The sequence below is a fragment of the Lottia gigantea genome (assembly GCF_000327385.1).
Source record: "Lottia gigantea unplaced genomic scaffold LOTGIsca_36, whole genome shotgun sequence".
In the NCBI taxonomy this organism is placed as follows: domain Eukaryota; kingdom Metazoa; phylum Mollusca; class Gastropoda; family Lottiidae; genus Lottia; species Lottia gigantea.
Window position 1 is genome coordinate 352,994 of NW_008709220.1, and position 21,368 is coordinate 374,361.

A 21,368-nucleotide genomic window follows, 5' to 3' on the forward strand; every position below is an offset into this window, starting at 1 on the left:
TAAGCATACAGTTTTTATACACTTCAATTCGATCTTGTTTGCTTAAAATTGATGTGGGGTTGGGGTTACTCACTTGACATGTTTCATAGCTGTCTAATGCGCAGTCATCAGAATCACCTTCTCTCATTTCAAGATGTTCCATTATGATCAAGTCATTTTTATCCTTACAACTTATTTTACTGACCGACTCGTCTCCACAGCCACATAAAAAACACAATGGCTCATTACAGTATTGTTTCATCAAACCATCTGAATCTGAAATAAGAAGAATCACAATCATGTTATAATACAGAGTCGTTTGAATCTGAAAATAAAGGAGATTATTAAAGAGGAAGTGAGATTATTTTCAATGTAAAATTGTCAGTATTAAAAACGATGTAAATTATACACGATACTATTTGTAAATATACTAGTTACTTCTATAGATGAACTTGATCAACCTGAATTTGTCCTAGAAGAATTAATAACAGTATACTATTTGTTAAATATGTAGTTTAGACAAGTTTTAGATTTGGGCTTAAGAAAGTAAAAACTCGATATCTTAAGCTGTATAGATAAAAAAAAATATTTCTCTAAAACTTTACGTTTATTTTGCATTACTGTATATTGATTTTCCAACATCAACCGCAAAACGTAAGGATATAAAATGTTAACGTAAACCGATTATTGCGATGTTTTTGTAAATTAACGACAGTATGTTTTTATACATGTAATAATTTAACATTTTTATTGAGATGCAGGGACAATAAGCTTATTCCTAAGGGGTTATCCTTCCGTTTGCCAGTTAATTCCTCAGCAGCAAATAAGGTTCTAGAAAGAGCAAGTCGTGCCCTGGTAAAGGAAAGAATCCAGCACCACAGGAACCAAAAACAACGCCTTTCCATCACATTTGAACAACAATGCCGTAGAGCACAGGTTAATATAAACGAACCGTCCCTTAACCGATAGTAACACGAACTGGTCAACGTGACGTAATAACTTCCTTCTCAAAGAGCATAGCTGACATTCTGGTCAAGTCTTTATCGTTCTAACTCATTTCTGTTATTTGTGGAGATTAGTGGTTGACAATTTGGTATGTTTTTATGTTATCGTATTTAATGTATATCGTAGAACATTTCTAGCGGTCCTAAACTCCCTGTCATTTTGTATTTGTCCTGTAATTTATATGTAAAGTTTGGGTCACAAAAATCTTGGAAAGCAGCTAGCTCATTCATTAAAGACTCAGAAGAATTTGTCACCAAATTGAAATATGATGTTATCGACTTATTCACCAATGTCCCATGTAAAGATGTGTTGAGTATTATAAGAGATAAGATATCTAAATTAGAGATCCCACTAGATACTACACTTTCTACAGACAGCATCGTCGATCTAATGTGTATGTCCTCTACCTACTTCACACGGGGAGATGAGATCTATGAACAAATCCACGGTCTACCTATGGGAAGGTCCTTGTCACCATTGATTACTGAAATCTATATAACAGAATTTGAAGAAAAGACCATGGAAACCTCTCCGATCTCACCAATCTGCTGGCTCCGGAAAATTGATGACACTTTTGTCATGCTTAGTGCTGAAGATGACCCATCAGCTCTACTTTAGCATCTTAATGCTCAGCATAAGAGGATGAATTTTACCATGGAAGCAGAAGAAGATGACTCTATACCCTTACTGGATGTGAGAATTAAGCGTTTAGGAGGTCAGTTGAAGACATGCGTGTACAGGAAACCTACACATACAGATCAGAATGTGAACTACCATTCCAACACCCCTCAACATGTCAAAAGGGCAGCCATCACAGCACTGGTCAGAAGAGCGAAAAGGATTTGTGACCCAGAATACTTTCACATCAAGAAAGTACTTTGTACATCAAGCTTTTCGATCAGTATTAATGGAAAAAACAACCAACCAACAGCCTAATCCAAACAGACCATCAACCCGCTTAGCTATCCCATCGGAAAGACATCATACCAAATCGAGAAGATCAAGAAAAAGTCAGTCGGCATTGAAACAGTGTTCTCTGGCAACTCAACGCTTAAATTGCTCAGAGCCAGTGGTAAATTGAATCCCTCCAACAACCAAAAACCTAAGGGATGTGTCTACCAAGTTGAGTGCTCCCGTTATAGCGGAAACAAAGAGACCCCTTGATGTTCGACTCAAAGACAAGCCCGGCAATGAAGGAACATCTGCTGTGGCTAAACATCTTGCTATGGGAAGAAAAACAGGGCATAAAGTCAACTTTGACAACACCAACATACTGACAATCAATAATCACATAAATAAAACCAGGAGACTTCATGAAGCTATCAACATCAGAAGATATCAGCCTGACCTTAACAGAGATGAAGGTGTTCGTTTATCGCATGCATAGGATAAACTTATCAACTTCTAATTATTCACTTTCATAAATGTATTCAATTTAATTAATTTTTCAACTTTAACCATAGTTAGTTATTTAAAACAATGTAATTTCTATCAATAAAAGACTCCAATACCAGCAATAGTTGTTTATTTAATCTTCAATTCACCTTTTAAATTCATTTACATTATTTCAATTATTTTACTTAATCAGCCTGTATGTTATTTTAAGAATTATGTACCTCTTATAGTACCTGTTAATGTAATGTATCAATAAAACATTTATTTCTTGTGTGTTCTTAATAATAAGCATTAATGTATATATAGTTTGCCCATCACTTCTTCTCATTATGTACCTGAGAACGACGGGGGAAACACGTCGAAACGTTGCATAAAACTTTAACCAGTGATTGTTGTTCCATAAAGCTGTGTCTATATATCGTACTCACAATCGCTATATGCCATTCAAAGACTTTAGTATGTTTTTAGTTTAAAAACATGAAGGTAATGTACGTGAAACAACTCTCTAGATTTTGAGCCATAGTTATCTCTACTTTGGGCAGCTAAATCTTTTACATGCTACTTGACAGAATCAGATTTTTAAAGAAATGAATAATTGAAGATAAAAATCGTAAACACTACTGTGGTATACATGCATTATATTGTTGTTTTGTTTTTCTTTATATTTTATAATAACATCAATCAGTACCTGTTCAAGTTAATATTAATATAATCATAGGTAAATAAATAATAAATAAATAAATATATAAACTTTACCTGTAGAAATGGAGAGAAAAACGATAAGACATACTACCGACTTCATCTTTACTGAACACTATATAAACTGTAATAAATATTGAGAGAGTTCACATCTAATCGAGAGGAAACTAAGCTGCCACTTTAAATTTTGTAAACTTTTAGTGTTGAAGTATTATACAATATTGTTGCAAGTTTACACTATATACTGGGTATTCTTACCCCAATATGGGTATGTCAGTGGGTAACTAACAATGATATAATGTGTGATCATGTTAATAATTTATTAACACAAGGGCATTCTAAGACTAACAGTACTATTTTGAGGCTGTCATTCCAACCCAATCAACGGAAAAGACTATTGTGAATATGGTTATGAAATCAACATCAATTCGATTGAGATTACACAAAGACAACAACCTGCTGTTTCGTCTTCCATCATGTCTACTATTCTAGGCTAGAATTTCGAGCTGCAAATCTATCTTGCGTCATTTTTACCTTGGCCCGGAATGTACTCAGCCGAACTTTGTCGAGAAAATTACGACCTCTGAGACCACGTGATATACGACTGATAATATACGACTGATGTTTAGGGAAAATCCCACTTCTTAATCCAAATGCAACTAAAAGAAATGTAAATTGAATGTCGACAAAACACACATTCAGGTGTCAACATGTAATCAATGTTCAAGTTCAAAGGGGAACAACTTTTGATGACACTAATTGAGGTGTTTTTGGGAAGAAGTACTGTTTTAGTGTCAATGAACACTTGATTAGTAAGATATGAGTAATGCTACATACGAAGCAGTGAAATGATTATAATTTAAGGTGTTTAATTGCACTAAGGACAAATTAACACCTAATTAAGCGTTACATTTAGTGTTTTGAAATATACGTAATATATGCTGCAGGTGTAACGAGGTGTAAACACTTTATATAGTGTATTCTAATACCAATATAGTGTTAAATGGATGTTTTCAACTTACATTTCAAAAGGTGTAAAAATAGACTACGCTAGTAAAAGTGTTAACTATCCAATGTTTCAGGGTAATTAATAACATTTAGTTTTAACAGTGTATAGCTTGACGTGTTACTCATTTCCTATTCCTGTTGTCTAATATACATCCGAATTCATTAAATGTTTGTCCTATAAAGTTTGAATATATCTTATAATATTTTAACGTAATATTCATACTCTCTATTGGTTATGGTTTATAGGCATATGATATATTTGATAAAATCTAGATGTAGAGATTTCTTTCCGCGAGAACACATTATATTCACTGTGCAATTATTCAAGTGCAGCAAATTTCATATCGGGTTACTCTGTTCCCAAATGTAGAATAGGTATTAGGGTGATTGTAAGTAAAAAGGTACTTTCGAACAACAATTTGGTTGGCATTGGCACAGGGTTATATTAATGATTATAACAAGTGTTTTAAATCAAAATATTATAGATGGTTATCATAAGTAATATATGTCTTTTCGGATATGACGCATTTCACTTCTGCGCATGCGCAGCTTTTTCAATGCGTCATATCCGAAAAGGCACAACTGTTAAAATGTATTATAACAGACTCCCCAAACTGCTAAAAATGTATTATAACAGACTCCTCAAACAGTTAAAAAATATATCATAAACAGATTCCTCCAAACTGTATTATAACAGACTCTATATAAATTACCCAAACCACAGACAAGAATCACTATAATAATACAGTATAAAATAACCGCATTAAAAAAATAAAAATGTCTTTAATTTTAAAACACGAACAAAAAAAATTCGAAGGAGACGGTTTCTTCTCTGCGCTAACATCTCTCATCCCCAAAGTGGCCAACTTTGTCTCAAACAACAAATTTCCTCAGGAGTAGATATAAGCGATGCAGTGAAAAGATCTAACGAGTTGAAAGAATTACAACATATAAGAGAAATGCGAAATAAAAATTATTGGATAAAAACCTCAACTGATTAATGGGAGGTAACACTGTTTTTTGTTTATACACAGTCTAGAGTATTATTGATTTAATAAATTATCTTTAACGCCTAGTAACAGTCACTCGTCTATTGTTCACTGGATATATGTCACGCTATAAGTAACATATCACGAGTGCAACGTCAGCACAGACAGTCTAGACTCTTAACTGTTAGCCATGTTTTTGTTGAAGATTAGGAATTTAATCATACAAAAATCAAGGTATGTTCTTTTTTGTTTGATTTAATCATAAGACGACAGGGTGGAATTAAGATTTTTTTGCTGTTTTAATCAAAATATCAATTTTTTGTTTTATTCCAGTTTAATAGATGCCAACATTTCATATCACGAAGAATATTTAAACCATCGGTAAGGGGATAGAAAAAGGCCAAGAGTTTTTACCAAACTCTGTGACAAATATCCAAGGTTGTTGATATAGATTTTCGAAAAATAGAGCAAAGGATGACGAGCGATCCTAATAAGAGCGGTCATAGTTATCTCCCGTCTTACACTATTGGCAGTCATAATTTAAATGTCATGACCGCTCTTATTCGGATCGCTCGTGACCTCATTTTTCAAACCGCTCTTATTAGGATCGGTCGTGACATTTCATAAAGTGAATCATTTCTATCGCTTTCTCCTTGTATTAAATCTTTCGTATTAAAAATATATGGTGTTTATTGAACAAATATGTCTTTAATAAATGTCCATCCTCCTAAAACGTATTTCGGTGCGGGAGACATTCAAAAGTCATTGGGTTCTCTTCCTGGATTCCCATGGGCAAAATATCCCGGAGAAAAACATCTCCCAGGACACAATTATACAGGTCCAGGCACTAGGTTAGATCTACGTTTAGAAGAAAATGATAATCCCAAACCAGGGGAAGAACCCGTTAATAGAGTTGACGCAGCAGCGCTCAAACACGACATACTGTACAGAAACAAAGACATAACATTCAGACACCAAGCAGACAAACAAACGAACTTGAAACAGACGAACTTGAAAATATTCCCAATCCCACTTTCAAAGAGAAATTACAAAGGGCTCTTATCATAAAACTCTTGAAGGCAAAATTGAAATTGGGTATGGGCATAGCAGACGAGATTCACAAAGAATTTCGAAAAAACAAACATTACCTCAAAGTCAAAGTTTTTGATAAAGATGAAATTTGGTCAGCCGATTTAATCAACATGCCAGTCGAGAGAGGGTACAAGTATTGTTTGACGGTGATCGACATATACACGAGATACGCTTGGGTCTTTCCCTTGAAAAACAAATCGGGTCTGACTGTCAAACAAGCATTCGAAACCATAATGAAACAATCCGACAGACGACCCCTAAAGTTGTGGGTTGATAAAGGAAGCGAATTCTACAACAGAAATGTGAAATCTCTGGGGTTTGAAATTTACAGCACGCATAGCGAAGGTAAGGCCGTAGTGATAGAAAGATTCAACAGGACTCTTAAAAGCAAATTATTCAAGAAATTCACGGAATTGAGATCTCAAAAATAGCTTAAAATATTACCAGTTGTTGTCGACGAATACAATAACAAAATAGTCTATAGGTGTGACGCCAACACAAGCCTCGAATAACCCAAATATCATAAAGTCCGTCAACACTCGAAACAACTTTGAAAAAGAGATTAGCAATTTGAATATTAAACCCAAATTCAAAGTTGGAGATCGAGTTCGTATTTTTAAATGGTCATCGTTGATAAAGTAAACAGCACATCACCTCCCACGTATGAATTGATCGATCAAGACAAAGAACAAATCATAGGAAGGTTTTATCAAAATGAACTTCAAAAAACTGACTTTTAAAAATGAATTTCGAAAATGAAGATTTAGATGAAAGGATAAGAAATTTAGATGTCGACAAGCATTTACGATTTCTTAAATTAAGATTTTTTAATCTTAAATGTAAATTTATCTTCAAAATATTATTGAAAGTGTTTTATCAGAATGCTATACAAGTTTTTTCAAACACAAACTACGTATATATTTCGTCAATTGGGTCTTCGGCAATACTTACCGCCTACTTCGAAAAACACCTAAAAAAAATTAACTTCAAAAATGAATGCATTTCTCGATAAATACGGAAAAGACACGACCACAAACTTTCAACTTGTGAAATGGTCCAAGGAATTGAACGTCTCGTCGTTTTTTTATTGCATGCGAGATGAAATTGATGAACTGAAATACAAGGTAAATTGTACGCCATCACAAACATTCATACGTCGGATCAAAAAGGAGTTCATCACTCTGCTCTACACAAAGAATCTTCGAATAACTTTTATTTCTTTGATTCTTTCGGTCTAGACCGAAGAGAGATAACGAAATTGACTAGCACACCAATCAAATGTTCTACGTTTCAAATTCAAATGCCAGGACAAAAGCTGTGTGGACAGCTGTCGCTTTGGGTTTTATATCGGTTGAGTTTGGGAGAAAAGTTTGAAGAAATTATAATAAATTTAACTCAATAAAAATGGCAAACAAGTTTGGATTAGGGTCTTTACCTCTAGAATCTAAAAATCCCATGAGTTCTACGGCGTTTATAAACAAAGCGAAACCTTTTTTCGTGGATCAAATCGGAGACACCTTACAAGGGGATATCGATATGAACAATTTCAAAATAACTAATTCAAAGTTTCCAGGAAACGATAACGATGCCCGTGATAAAGGAATATTTACTGGATCAAATTCAAATAGATAAGGACCATGTTGAAAATAGAATAACTGGCGTCAAAAGATACCTCAGACGAAATATTAAACATCTTGTGGACGAACCCAAACTACAACAAGAGTTAACGAGTTTGAAACGTCTTATTCAAGTGGATAAAACAAGTCAGTTGCAAAATTTAATATCTAAATTAGACGATAAGATTACGAAGGTAAAAATAGACGTCCAACGTTTAATAGATAACCCAAATGTAAACGAGGATAGATTGAAACAAAAACTAACCGCTTTGGAAAGAAAACTTGGCGAATTGCTAACAGAACTAGACAAGACCGCGGACAAAACTGAGTTACAAAATTCAATATCCAAATTGAACGAAAAGATCACGAAGCAAAAATCAGATGTTCAAAATATAATTAACACACTTCCCATTGACAAAGATACGTTGAAACGACAATTGACTGCTTTGGATACTAAAATCACGGACGAATAAGAAAAAGAAGTGGGTGTGATTAAAAACTTTCTTCAAAATAAATTTCGAGATGATATGAAAAATTAAAGAACAGGTCAATCTTTTGGTATTTAGAATTCATGACCATTTTTTGAGACAAGAGAGAAAGTTGACCAAATTAGAAGCTATTGTCACGGACAAATCGTATTATTTCAATCTTTCATTCAAAAGTGACACTGTCTTCGATAGAAAAGACCAAAGTTATAAATCAAACAAATACGGATTCAAAGCAGAAATAAAAGTAGCTTCTCGCGCAGACGGAGAACCTAAAAACGTATTCGATATCGGCGAAACGGAAGCGTTTACTTTTCGAGGTAATTGTCTGATTGAAATAGAGTTTCCCATGAAGGTTAAAGTCAATAAAGTAGTCTTCAAAGAAACCGGTAAGGCCGTCAAACATATTTCATTATTCAATGATGGTAATTTGGAAGAGAATATACGTTTGATTGATAAAAGGGATCAGGAAATTGAAACGAAAAATGGTAAATATATAGACACCTTTAAAATGGAAGTAGAAAATGATAAGGATATCATTGGAATCAAAGATTTGGATATGATATTGGAGACGGAAAATCCACCATCAGCCAACATTGTCAAAATTCCACCATCACTTATAATACCGGACCCGGACCCGGGCCAATAGAATCGAGCAGTCACGAGTTTTTACGAACAACAGACTTTGAATACGTAAAACTGTATTTTGTTTTAGGTGGAAAATACACCTCGATCGATGTTCATAAAAGTCAACAAGAAAGATGGTCACTGTTTCATCAAATGCGTCAATCGTGTTTTGAACAAAGATTTAACGTGTAAATTTCAAGAATACATCATACGGGTTTTCAAAAGCAAATAGAAAAGGAGTGATGACTTGTGCTACAATGAAGGAATTCAACAAGAAATTTAACACTTCGTTTCAAATTTATAATCCCAAAAACAGACATTTTCACCCCAGAGACGTACATGATGAATTAGATTGGGTTTTTACTTACACAACTCGCATTTCTGTTTGATTAGAAGAAGCCAAAAAAGTTTGGGAATTCAAGAAATAGAAGACAATTACGAACAGGTGTGGAAAACTTGTAGAGACGATAACGCAGTAACGTGCTTTCAAGTATGAGTGATGATGCGTTATTCGCTTGGGATTGCGAAACGTAATCAGAAAAAGACACGTGAAGAGCAATTCCTTATGCCTGCACTTTAATTAATTTAGAAAAACTAAGAAAAAAGTTAGAAAAAGATATCTTTCTTACTGATAATGTTTCAGAAGAATTTTATGATAAACTAGTAGAAATATTTGTAGGTACAGATTGTATAGATCAAATGTTGAAATATTTAGGTCAATATGATAGAAAGAGATTAATATTAATTTCTCATAACGGCAGCGGATTCAACAACTGGATCGTGCTTAAAAATACAAAAAAAACTAGCGCATTGCCCTTTAAAAACACCCAGAGGAATTCTATCTTTTCCTTTATCTAATCCATACACAGATGAAGATTTACAGAAAAAATGGAAAAGACAGAAAGAAATAAAGAGTAATTATTTACAACATATTAATTTCACGTGTTCCTACCAACACGAATCCTCTAGTTTGGCTGCATGGGGAAATTCTTCCAATCTTCCCGCGAATTTGAGAAAGATTGCCGACGTAGATATCGCTAAATACACCCAAGACAATTGGGAGGAATTGAGACAAGAATGGGAACCTTACGCCAAGAGAGACACTCTCTGTTTGGGAGCTTGTTTGATAAAATACAACCAAGTCATGAAAGAAGTTGTAAACCAGAATATGTCCAATAATCTAACGGCTCCATCTTTATCTTTAAAGGGTTGGTATTATTTATATCATTACGATAAAGAAATGGTTGAAGAAGAATGGTATGAAACTACTAGAATGGTTGCGAAACATACCGAAAAAGAAAATATAGAAAAAGTTTATTCGCACACTAATCCTTTTCTAAGAAGTTTTATCAGACGATCTATTAAAGGAGGAAGAGTTTCGGCAAATAGAAAATCATTTGAAACGAACAAAATGGATGAAATTTGTAACGTATTATAGGAATATATTTCACAAAGTGACACAGAAAGTAATAACATAATTGATTTATTCAAAGAATACAGCGCAAGCACGAAAGACAAAACGGAGGTTCATTCGAGACTTAAAAAAATAGAATGTACCAAACTAATGGCATTTGATGCTAACGGTTTATACGCTTCAGCCATGTCGGATTTAGACAGTGAATATCCGAGAGCGGAAAGTGGAAGACCGTTTCTACCATAAGAAGAAAAAAAATTTGTAAAACTCTTCAATAAACAAAAATTCAGACCTAGAACAGCTATTTTAACAGTGTGGTTTGAGTATCCCAAAAACATGTTCTTCCAACCGATACCAGCTAAAGATAAAATCACTTTCACGAATAAAGAAGGTAAAAAGGAAACTGGCACTAAAATCAGGTTCAGAAATGGTTTCTGTCACGACGTATTAACATCGGTCGATATTCAAGAAATAGTGAAAGCCGGTGGAAGAATTATTAGAATATTAGATGGTATAGTTTAAAACTCCGCCCTATAGAGATTATATTTTAATTTTGAGAGATCTAAGATATAAATATAAACGAGAAGGTAATATCGTGGGTAGTAAGTGCATGAAATTATTAGGTAATTCCTTGTATGGTAAATCAGAAAGATATATTCACAACTGAACATTTATGGAATGAAGCAACTTTACAGGCCAACTTTGATTCACGTGTTAAAACCTATGAGAAAATTAATGATACTCAATATATTGTTGAAACAGAAATTGAAGAAAAAGAGATTACTACCGAAGATAGTAAATCTACACACGACTTACACCTAGTCATTTGGGATCATTCGTTTTATCTCACAGTAAAAAAATAATGAACAATTTCATTCACGTCATAAATGGATCTTATAAACCCGAAATATACTATACCGACACCGATAGTTTGTACATTTCATCCAACAATTGGAAAAAACTGAACAGAGCTGGTTTGGTCTCCGCAAAAAGACTATTGCAAAGGTAAAAACGATTACGGTGACGGTGGAATTATATTTGGTTTATATTTAGCACCAAAAGTCAAATACAACATCGTTTTGACTTCCGATGGTGTTTTAAAAAAAAAGAAAACGTTTAAAGGTTATTCTAATGATAAGATAAGTGTAGAAGATTACGTTCAGTTTGCAAGCGGACATGATGTGTCGAACGAATTTAAGAAACCATGGGAAAAAAGTTTCACCAATGGAGTAGTTATTCCAAATGATAAACAAACTAAAGTTTTTAGAAGTTATTTGAATAATGTTAAAAGAAAACCATCAAACAGTGAAGGAATTATGTATCCTTACAACGACAAAGATGAGTATAGTTTTGACGAAAACTATGAATATGATGATTTCGATTATCTTACTATTCAAGAAGAGAATGAAGATTGTTTTAAATGGAGTTGAATGACAATTTCTTCGTTGCCAAAGTCTATGAAACTGTTTTTACCGTCTTTGATTTCCAGATTTATATCTTTGATCATGAAAGAATTGATTGGTAAATAGGTTGTTTGAAACGGTTTCTCTATAATTCTGTATCCGATCGGCACCGTAAAAGTCGGTATGCTGTATATGATTTGGCGTTTGTGCTTGTTGAAAAATCCACCGTTGATCAAATTACAGTGAATGTTGATCACGTCGATGTCGTTCTCGATGTTGGCCTTGTGTGGCGCCAATGTCGATTGCGCGTATATTCGTTTATCGAACCCTAGTATCGCATTCAACGAATTTTCTACGTTGAAATGGACTTGACTGTTATTTCTCAAGATCAGTTTTATTTTGTTCAGATTCAAATTACCTTCGAATTCGATATTGTTTTTACCGCTCACGCTTCCTGCGTATTCGAATAGGTAATCGTTGATGGCTACGTATTCGTAGCTTCCCGGTAGTAAGCTTATGGTTTTGAACGTAACTCCGTTATCCGTCGATATTTTTAGTTGATTATTGTTTTCGTTGATATTTCTAATGGAATTGTAAACGGAGAAATACTTTAATCCCAGTTCGTACTGTTTATTGCAATCGATTTCATACTCGAGACAATTTGATGTCTGGTTTATTCGAGGTGATAACGAACAATTGTTCTTTATTGGACATTTTTAATGACGTTTATATAGTCTTTTTCATTTTAATATGCCATTGACTTCGTTGTATTGTCTGTCCGATCGATGACCTTCCTTCATGGCCGCTAATATTATTTCAAATCTATTAAGCAATTCTTTATTGTTGTCGGATAAAAACATTATACCTTGTCCAGATGCCACCATATCTTCGAATTCGTCTATTTCTTGTATGATTGGTGGATAATCTTCTGCATAATCATCTACCTCATCTTGCTCAATAACTTTTGTTATATATAAATCAACTTCTCTCAATCTTCTTGTTTCGGGCCCTGTCTTTCTGATCGCATGTAGAAATTTTGAGTATCTACTAAATCCTTGTAATCGGCAATTTCAACGTCTTCGCCATTCATTAAATCTATTAATCCTCTCGTTAATGTGTATATGTAATCTTTTGTATCGATTATAAATTCGGGGGTATTTGCCCTAAATCTTATTCTAAAACCATTGAACAACAAACCCGCTTCATTAATGATTGGTGAAATGCTTTTTGGTAAATCTGGGTCAGGGTTTGAAAAATAATGTTTTACATCATCTTCTGTCCTAATTATAACACCACTATATTCAATCGCTTTGGGGTGATGAGGTGTGGGTTCTATATGAGGTGTGGGTTCTAAATTTCTTTTTAATATCTTCTTGACTTTTTAATATGGGTTGAAATAGAGTCTGTAGATTTTCCGTTAATCCGAGTTGTTGTAATCTGTTATTTTCAACTTGGGTCTTTATTTTATTCTTAGCTTTGATATATTCTCTATTTCTTTTTAAAATATTATTCCAATCCGTCATTTTTAAAAAAAATAAAATTTAACAAATGTTTGTCATAACTCTTTCACTCGAAATCTAAAAGGTTCGGTGTTGTCAACATGTTAAAAGTGAGATAAGTCTTTCCACAACCCGAAGATCCGCAAATGCACATGAGCATGGGGTTGCTAGGAAATATGTCCGAATGTTTGAATTTCTTGCCCATTTTTAATTATTACATTTTCGTACCAAAAATCACCCCGTTGCCTTTACACTTTGAAAGAAAGATTCCCTCGCCCGAACGTATGTTTTTAAAAAATATGGCGTTGCCCTTGTGTTTGACCTTCATTTCTCCGGTGTCGATATTATCTATTAATTTGCTCAATCCCTCTTTAACGGTTTTCTTGGTTTCTTCGCCAAATCTTTGTCCGAATTCTTTAACCGTCCCTAATATATCTCCTATTCCCGAACCACCTCGTGCTTCTCTTTCCATTGCCAAATTGTGTCTACGTTCTTCAGCTGCTTTTACTGTAGCTGCTTTATTTGAGTTGACAGCTTCGGCTATCCCAGCAGCTTCACCAGCTGCAACTAAACCAGAAAAGATTAAAGGTAATAAAGGTAAAAATCCACCTTTTTTAGTTAAATTCTCATCAATTCTTTCCAAGTCTATATCGTCTCTGACTTTTGTATTTATCGATAATCTTTTGGGTTATATGCACTTTTTTTACCGTTGTAAGTTATTAGAGTCGGCGAATTCGTTTCGATAGCTTCTATTATTTTCATAACTATAGTTTCTGGTTTCATTTTTAAAGGGTGTTTTTTTATTCAATTCTTTTCATTCTTCTATCTGATATTTTAATCAAATGTTTTGCTTCTTCCAGCAATAAACAGTAGTCGGTTACATCTCCTTGTGTTTTATCGATGTGAATATTTATGTTTACCCCTGTTTTGAAAAGATCTTCTTGATGAGCTGACAGATCGAAACAAAAGATTGGATGATTGAGTGAAAAATCTGTGTATTCAAACTGAGGCGTATTTCCAAACAATTCTCACATGTTTTTATAGTTTCTGTACAATTCGTTGTAATCTTTTTTGGATGGATCAATTGTCAAAGGTTGATTGGGATAATTATCGTTGTTCAATCTGACTTGAACTTTGCGAATGATGGGATCTTGTGTATGGTTCAATGCCACTCTGAAAATGTTGTTGTTATTTGTCTGAGAGTCTGGCAATTTTTTTGAAACCGACCATTAGATATTTCGCTGGTTTGACGGTGTTGGTGATTGGCCACGTGGTAGATTCTCCCGTTAAAGTCATGCTACCTACTGTGTTACGAATTAATTTCAAAGGTAACTCTTCTTCCGTCGTTTATTTTGGTCTTTGTCCCTACCGATGGTGAGATGATTACGTAATCCTCTTTCTTCTTGTTGAACGAATATTGAATCGGATCATGCAATTGAAAGATTGGATCCAGCCTGTAATTTTTGCTTGCCATTTTTATCCAATGATTTTAAACCCTTTTCCTTGTTTTTCTAGGGCTTGTCGTTCTAGTCTTTTGTTTCTTAGTTCTCTTATTAGCTGCAGTTCTTTAAGTTCGTCAGATTTTTTCACTGCATCGCTTATATTAACTCTTGCTTTTGCCACAGATCCAAGAGCTTGCGCTTCTCAGGAAATGAGGGATTTGTTGTTTGAGACAAAATTGGCCACTTTGGGGATGAGAGATGTTAGCGCAGAGAAGAAACCGTCTCCTTCGAATTTTTTTTGTTCGTGTTTTAAAATTAAATACATTTTTATTTTTTTAATGCGGTTATTTTATACTGTATTATTATAGTGATTCTTGTCTGTGGTTTGGGTAATTTATATGGAGTATGTTGTAATACAGTTTGGAGGAATCTGTTTATGATATATTTTTTAACAGTTTGAGAAGTCTGTTATAATACATTTTTAGCAGTTTGGGGAGTCTGTTATAATACATTTTAACAGTTGTGTCTTTTCGGATATGACGCATTGAAAAAGCTGCGCATGCGCAGAAATGAAATGCGTCATATCCGAAAAGACATATACTACTATCATATGATTATTCATATCAAGAAATAAAGCCGAACGAAAGAATACCAAAGTCGCAAAGTCAGTCGGAAAATATATGGACAGGACAAAATCTGGTGACAAAAATATCGGTAAACAATATCCCGGAAATGCCTCGTGCACGACCACACACCAATATCTAGATAATAAGTTTCAAAGTAGGGGAAATGAGACCCATCCGAATAAAATATTCCAAGAATAAATGATATTTAAAAATCTTGATAATGAAAGGAAAAAAGGTTGTACTTCAAATTTTTCTTGAATGATAAAAAAATGATAACTAACTTCATGTAAAGGAAATAGTTCGTAGCATATTGTATAACAAATATACTGAAGTCGAAGTGCCGTATGTGATAAAGTATATTTTGAGATTAATAACTTCACTTAACACTTTGTTTTAGTTGAATTGCAGGCGTCTGGTGACTTCATGTCACGATTACAAAAATGGTGATGATATTTTCCAAGAGGTGCCTGTTGCCACGGAAATGCCAGCCATCTTGGGTTTTCGGGTACCGATTTTAGTCATCAAACTTCTCAAAAACGATTCATCACAACTTTCCTGATATAACTCTCTGTGAAGTAGGAAAATGGTATGGTTGCTATGGCAATGATTTATCACTAAAATCTTAGTGGATTTCAACAAAATTTTCTTATTGCACATTGTGATCGTATGTTAAGTTATGTTCCCAATTTCAACTAGATTGGAGTGTAAGTTGCAAAAATAGAGCTTGACAAAAATTGTAAATCATTGAAAAAGACATATTATTATTATAATCAGTACCATTGTTATTTAAATCTGTATTTATTTCGGTCGTTGTTGGTATATTTAGAGTGGAGTCTTCTCCGTTATTTACTACATCAATAGATCTACTACAACAGACGAATTCGTCTCGTTGACGTTGATAGATCTAGCAGACACCACAGGTCTCATTGTTAATGTTGAATGGAAACGTATTAATTGAGCCACCTGATTGTGTTCGTTGGTGTTCGTTGGCAAAATATTCCGAATTTATTTACAGATCAAAACTTTTTTATCGGTATTTTATATAGAAATTTTCGATGTTTAATTAATGTTCCGTAGCGGTCAATAATCTAGGTTCTGACACTTTCGATCAAAATCTAGAGCAGTAGCCGAGTGCGCATGTCCATTGGCTTGACCTGGGAGATTCCTGCTTTCTAATTATGGCTTTCTGACGAGGTTACTAATCAGCTGTATTTGCTAGCGTACAATCTAACCAAATTCCTGTATTTACATACTTGCAGTCAAGACACAGCACAGTTCGTAATAGCTTGACATTGTGGAGACTGCCATTAAGCTCCCAGTAGGATGTAAAACTCTATTTCATTGTCTTGTATTTTGTTCGCTTCACATTCACAACAGTCTAAATCCGATGAGAAAATTAAGTATAGGTCTCTTGAATAGACAATGGGTGAACTAATGACCAATGATATCCGCTGGCTGATCATACAACTGCATTGCGTTAACTTTATCTTGTTTTATGATTCATTGAATATCTGAATAGGTTGAATTGAAGCTTGAATATATATTTTATTAGATGTGAAGTAAAACAGGTTGTCTAAATAAACAATGACATCAATTTACAGTATTGAAGATATAAATATATTAGTTTTGATGGAATACTATTGTCTAAGTATACACATAATGAAAATGATCTACAAAATATTGAAAAAAGTTTAATTTTAACCGAATACAATTGTTTATGATCGATTTTATTTTTCAGGTCCAAGAAAACTGATCCTCTTAATTTTTAAAAAACTGAAAATAATGAGAAGAAAAAAGATTTACCTCAATTGTAAATAGATTGTATAAAATATAAATATATTTACAACGATATACAATTATAGTGGGATACAGGCATTGACATTAACTCAATTGTAAATATGTAGTGTTAATTGTAAATATATTTACAACGATATACAATTATAGTGGGATACAGACATTGACATTAACTCAATTGTAAATATGTAGTGTTAATTGTAAATATATTTACAACGATATACAATTATAGTGGGATACAGACATTGACATTAACTCAATTGTAAATATGTAGTGTTAATTGTAAATATATTTACAACGATATACAATTATAGTGGGATACAGACATTGACATTAACTCAATTGTAAATATGTAGTGTTAATTGTAAATATACTTACAACGATATACAATTATAGTGGGATACAGACATTGACATTAACTCAATTGTAAATATTTAGTGTTAATTGTAAATATATTTACAACGATATACAATTATAGTGGGATACAGACATTGACATTAACTCAATTGTAAATATATAGTGTTAATTGTAAATATATTTACAACGATATACAATTATAGTGGGATACAGACATTGACATTAACTCAATTGTAAATATATAGTGTTAATTGTAAATATATTTACATGATTTTACAAGTATAATCAGAAAAAGACATTGATATTACCTCAATTGTTAAGTAATTATAAAAACGGACGTTAAAAACGGATTTTGGGTTTTGGAGTAGCGATTGAAAAATCCCGAGACTTAATTAATGACTTGTTATGGATAGTTATATACAATAAATCAATAATATTAGTATACAATAAATCAATAATATTAGTATACAATAAATCAATAATAGTAGTATACAATAAATCAATAATATTAGTATACAATAAATCAATAATATTAGTATACAATAAATCAATAATATTAGTATACAATAAATCAATAATATTAGTATACAATAAATCAATAATATTAGTATACAATAAATCAATAATATTAGTATACAATAAATCAATAATATTAGTATACAATAAATCAATAATAGTAGTATTGGTCGCGTCTTCAGTGGCTATTGAATCTGATTGATTGAAGATCTACATCCGTTTTGTTGATGGGAAAAATTAATTAAAATAATTCTATTATTGTGACAATGTCTTCGAATTCTAATTCTGTGCTCGAACAATCAATAAAGTTAACATCCACGGATAATATATCAAATATAATCTTACAAAACTTGTGGGGGTTGCCAAAAGACCGAATATGCTTAATTGTAGTTATTTCCCATAATGGAACTTGAAAGCGTCGTAACAGAAAATTCAATGAAAAATCTCAGACTATATCCTCGTCGTAGACAGGAGTAGTGTGAGTGTCAGAGACTACCGAATATAATACATTTTGTACGCATTTTGACAAATGCACTCCACTAAAATGACATCTTTATTCAAGCAATACATTTCACCAAAGAAACAGTCTAATCTTTCGTTCTTTTTTTTTTTTATTAGCTTTTAGGTTTAATGTAGTCACTTTAGTTAGGGTCTAACAACAGACCTGTTGAACGTAAAATTAACCTTTTGAATTAACTCTATGACGTCTGCTTCAACCAATCAAATTTCTACCCTATCCGGCACTGGCATGAATCGGTGTTCATCAGGTTAGGTCAAAAGGTTAATTTGACGAACGTTCAAGAGGGTTGTCGTTAGCCTTACTGAAATATATGAATTAAAGGAACGAAAGTTTGGTCTAGTTTTAATTAGACTGGCCAAAGAAACAAATTGGCATTAATTCTGTACCCTCACAACATTTCTATTATAAGTATCAACATCTTCAATATTGGCCGTGTCAAAAGTACTTGTACTACATGATGTAGGATCAGTATCCAGATCTTTAATATTGGCCCTACTCGTGTTACATGGTGTGAGATTAGTATCCAGATCTTTAATATTGGCCCTACTCGTATTACATGGTGTGAGATTAGTTTCCAGATCTTTAATATTGGCCCTACTCGTATTACATGGTGTGAGATTAGTATCTAGATCTTTAATATTGACCCTACTGGTATTACATGGTGTGAGATTAGTATCTAGATCTTTAATATTGACCCTACTGGTATTACATGGTGTTAGATCAGTATCTAGACCTTTAATATTGGCTCTACTGGTATTACATGATGTGAGATTAGTTTCCAGATCTTTAATATTGGCCCTACTCGTATTACATGGTGTGAGATTAGTTTCCAGATCTTTAATATTGGCCCTACTCGTATTACATGGTGTGAGATTAGTATCTAGATCTTTAATATTGACCCTACTGGTATTACATGGTGTGAGATTAGTATCTAGATCTTTAATATTGACTCTACTGGTATTACATGGTGTAGGATCAGTATCCAGATCTTCAATATTGACTCTGTTATAAGTACTCGTATTACATGGTATAAGATAAGCACCATCTTCAATATTGGTCGTGTTACATGTTCTCGTCTGTGCTTCATCGGGTTCCGAATATAAATTTTGAATCACGTTATTCTCTGCAAGACTGGTTTGGTTGATCCTTGTTAATTCAATATAATCATAATGAGATTGTTCAACATTTCCAGATCCAGCGAGAGTATTTCGAGTCTTTTGTTGGTTCTTGTGGCGCCTGGAAATTGAAAGAAAGCACGAAATAAGAGGTATCTCGAATGAAACTTATAAACAGATATTTCTGCATGCTGTACAGCAACATACACAGTTTGATTTGGTTTCTAGGCAACTAAATGATTTTCTTAAAAGAAATGAAATTAAAACAATGAAATAGAGGAATTACCTGATAAAACAGTAGAGTGTTATACAGACTATATTAATAATGATAAGAGCTGTCAGAATTCCACCCAATATAACTGTAGAAATATTATAAGTTTGATTTATATTAACAACAGGAGTTGTAGATTCTATAGTAGAAGTTTCGGCATCTCTTGATCTCTCATCATCTTAAAATGGTAAATAAAACAGGAATGATAGTAAATAGACTATCAACAGAATGAAATACAGGATTTACCTTAATAACAGTAGACTATGTTAATAATTATAACAGCTACCAGAATTCTACCCAGAGTAGATATTATTACATTATTAGTTTGATATTTACTAGCAGCTGGTACAGGAAAATCCGGAATAGAATGTACTATAAATGTAACTTTTATTTGCTAGGTAAAATTGTCAAGATTGGGTATGTTGTAGCACAGTGTATGTTTAAAACTATTAACTATGTTAATTGATGGCCAACAAGAACCAGGGTTAAAATAATAAAAGTTAAAAAGATCCAATAAAGGTAATAACAATAAAAACAGCTGACAGAATTCCACCCAATATTGTTATTATAACATTTCTTGTTTAATATTTACCAGCAGTTGGTACATGATCAACTCGAGTTGGATATACTATAGTTGTAGGATCCTTAGCAGAAGAATCTGCAGCCAGAGTTCTTGAAACAGGGATATCAGCTGTAGTTGTGGGATCTACTGTAGCAAAAAGATCTGTAGTAGAAGAATATGTTGCTAGAGGGGTTGTAGCAGGGATATTTATAGTAGAAGAATCAGTAGTGTGAAATCTTGAAGCAGTGATATCTATAATAACAAAAAAAAAGAACTAGAGCCACACGTGGCACAGAGTGGGACTTTGCAAATGTAGCAAAATGCAAAAGACCCCGAAAAAATCAACCTTCCACGATAATTAGATCAAGCGCAAGAACAGTCTAAAGTTGAGAAATTTTCCTTTTTTTAGAAGATTTTAATACCGGAAGTGGACGTCAGACCTCACAAATGAAAGCATCAGCAGATAGCCGAGGTCAATGACCTTTGAACTTGTAAAGGAGAAGGCCTAAAAAGGTCAAGATCAAGAGATATACGCCATTAAAATTTCAAATTGCTAACGACTATAAAACCAGAAGTTGACTTAGGACAGCAAATATAAAAGTATAAATAGATAGCCAATGCCAATGACGTTTGATCCTACAAAGGTCAAGGTCAACAAAGGTCAAGGTCAAAAATTGAAAATTTTGAATTTCCAAAACCTGTTCCTTTTTTTGAACATGAAGCGGAAACAGCCAAAATTCTAAGACAAAGTGGCCCAAAATATGAGGTAATTGTGTAAAAAGTTCCATTTTGAACAAATGTATACTTTGCGAGTTATGCCCCTGGCCAAAAAATGTCAATAATGAGTAATATTACCCGGATGTGCCACGCCCACCTTAATTTTTTTGCATAGGGTAATTGATATTCCAAATGTTACGTTGTGTTTTAAATTTCAAGCTTCTACATTATTCAGGT

At 33.3% G+C, this 21,368-nt stretch overlaps 2 protein-coding genes across 2 annotated transcripts in view; one reads left to right on the forward strand and one right to left on the reverse strand.

Annotated features, from left to right (window-relative positions):
• Positions 1 to 8,617: 8,617 nt before the first annotated feature.
• Positions 8,618 to 10,333, forward strand: LOTGIDRAFT_162804 (hypothetical protein; the record flags this gene model as incomplete). The annotated part of the gene is made up of 2 exons (XM_009058831.1): positions 8,618 to 8,756; positions 9,765 to 10,333. 2 exons carry the CDS (start codon positions 8,618 to 8,620, stop codon positions 10,331 to 10,333), a joined length of 708 nt encoding a protein of 235 aa, XP_009057079.1.
• Positions 10,334 to 17,006: 6,673 nt separating this feature from the next.
• Positions 17,007 to 21,368, reverse strand: part of LOTGIDRAFT_162805 (hypothetical protein) — a gene marked incomplete at both ends in the record, with an annotated part of 10,689 nt that continues 6,327 nt past the window's right edge. Inside the window, 3 exons of the mRNA XM_009058832.1 lie at positions 17,007 to 17,052; positions 19,868 to 20,030; positions 20,445 to 20,666. Of these exons, the coding sequence (XP_009057080.1) occupies positions 17,007 to 17,052; positions 19,868 to 20,030; positions 20,445 to 20,666 (431 nt within the window). The remainder of the gene's footprint in view (positions 17,053 to 19,867; positions 20,031 to 20,444; positions 20,667 to 21,368) is intronic.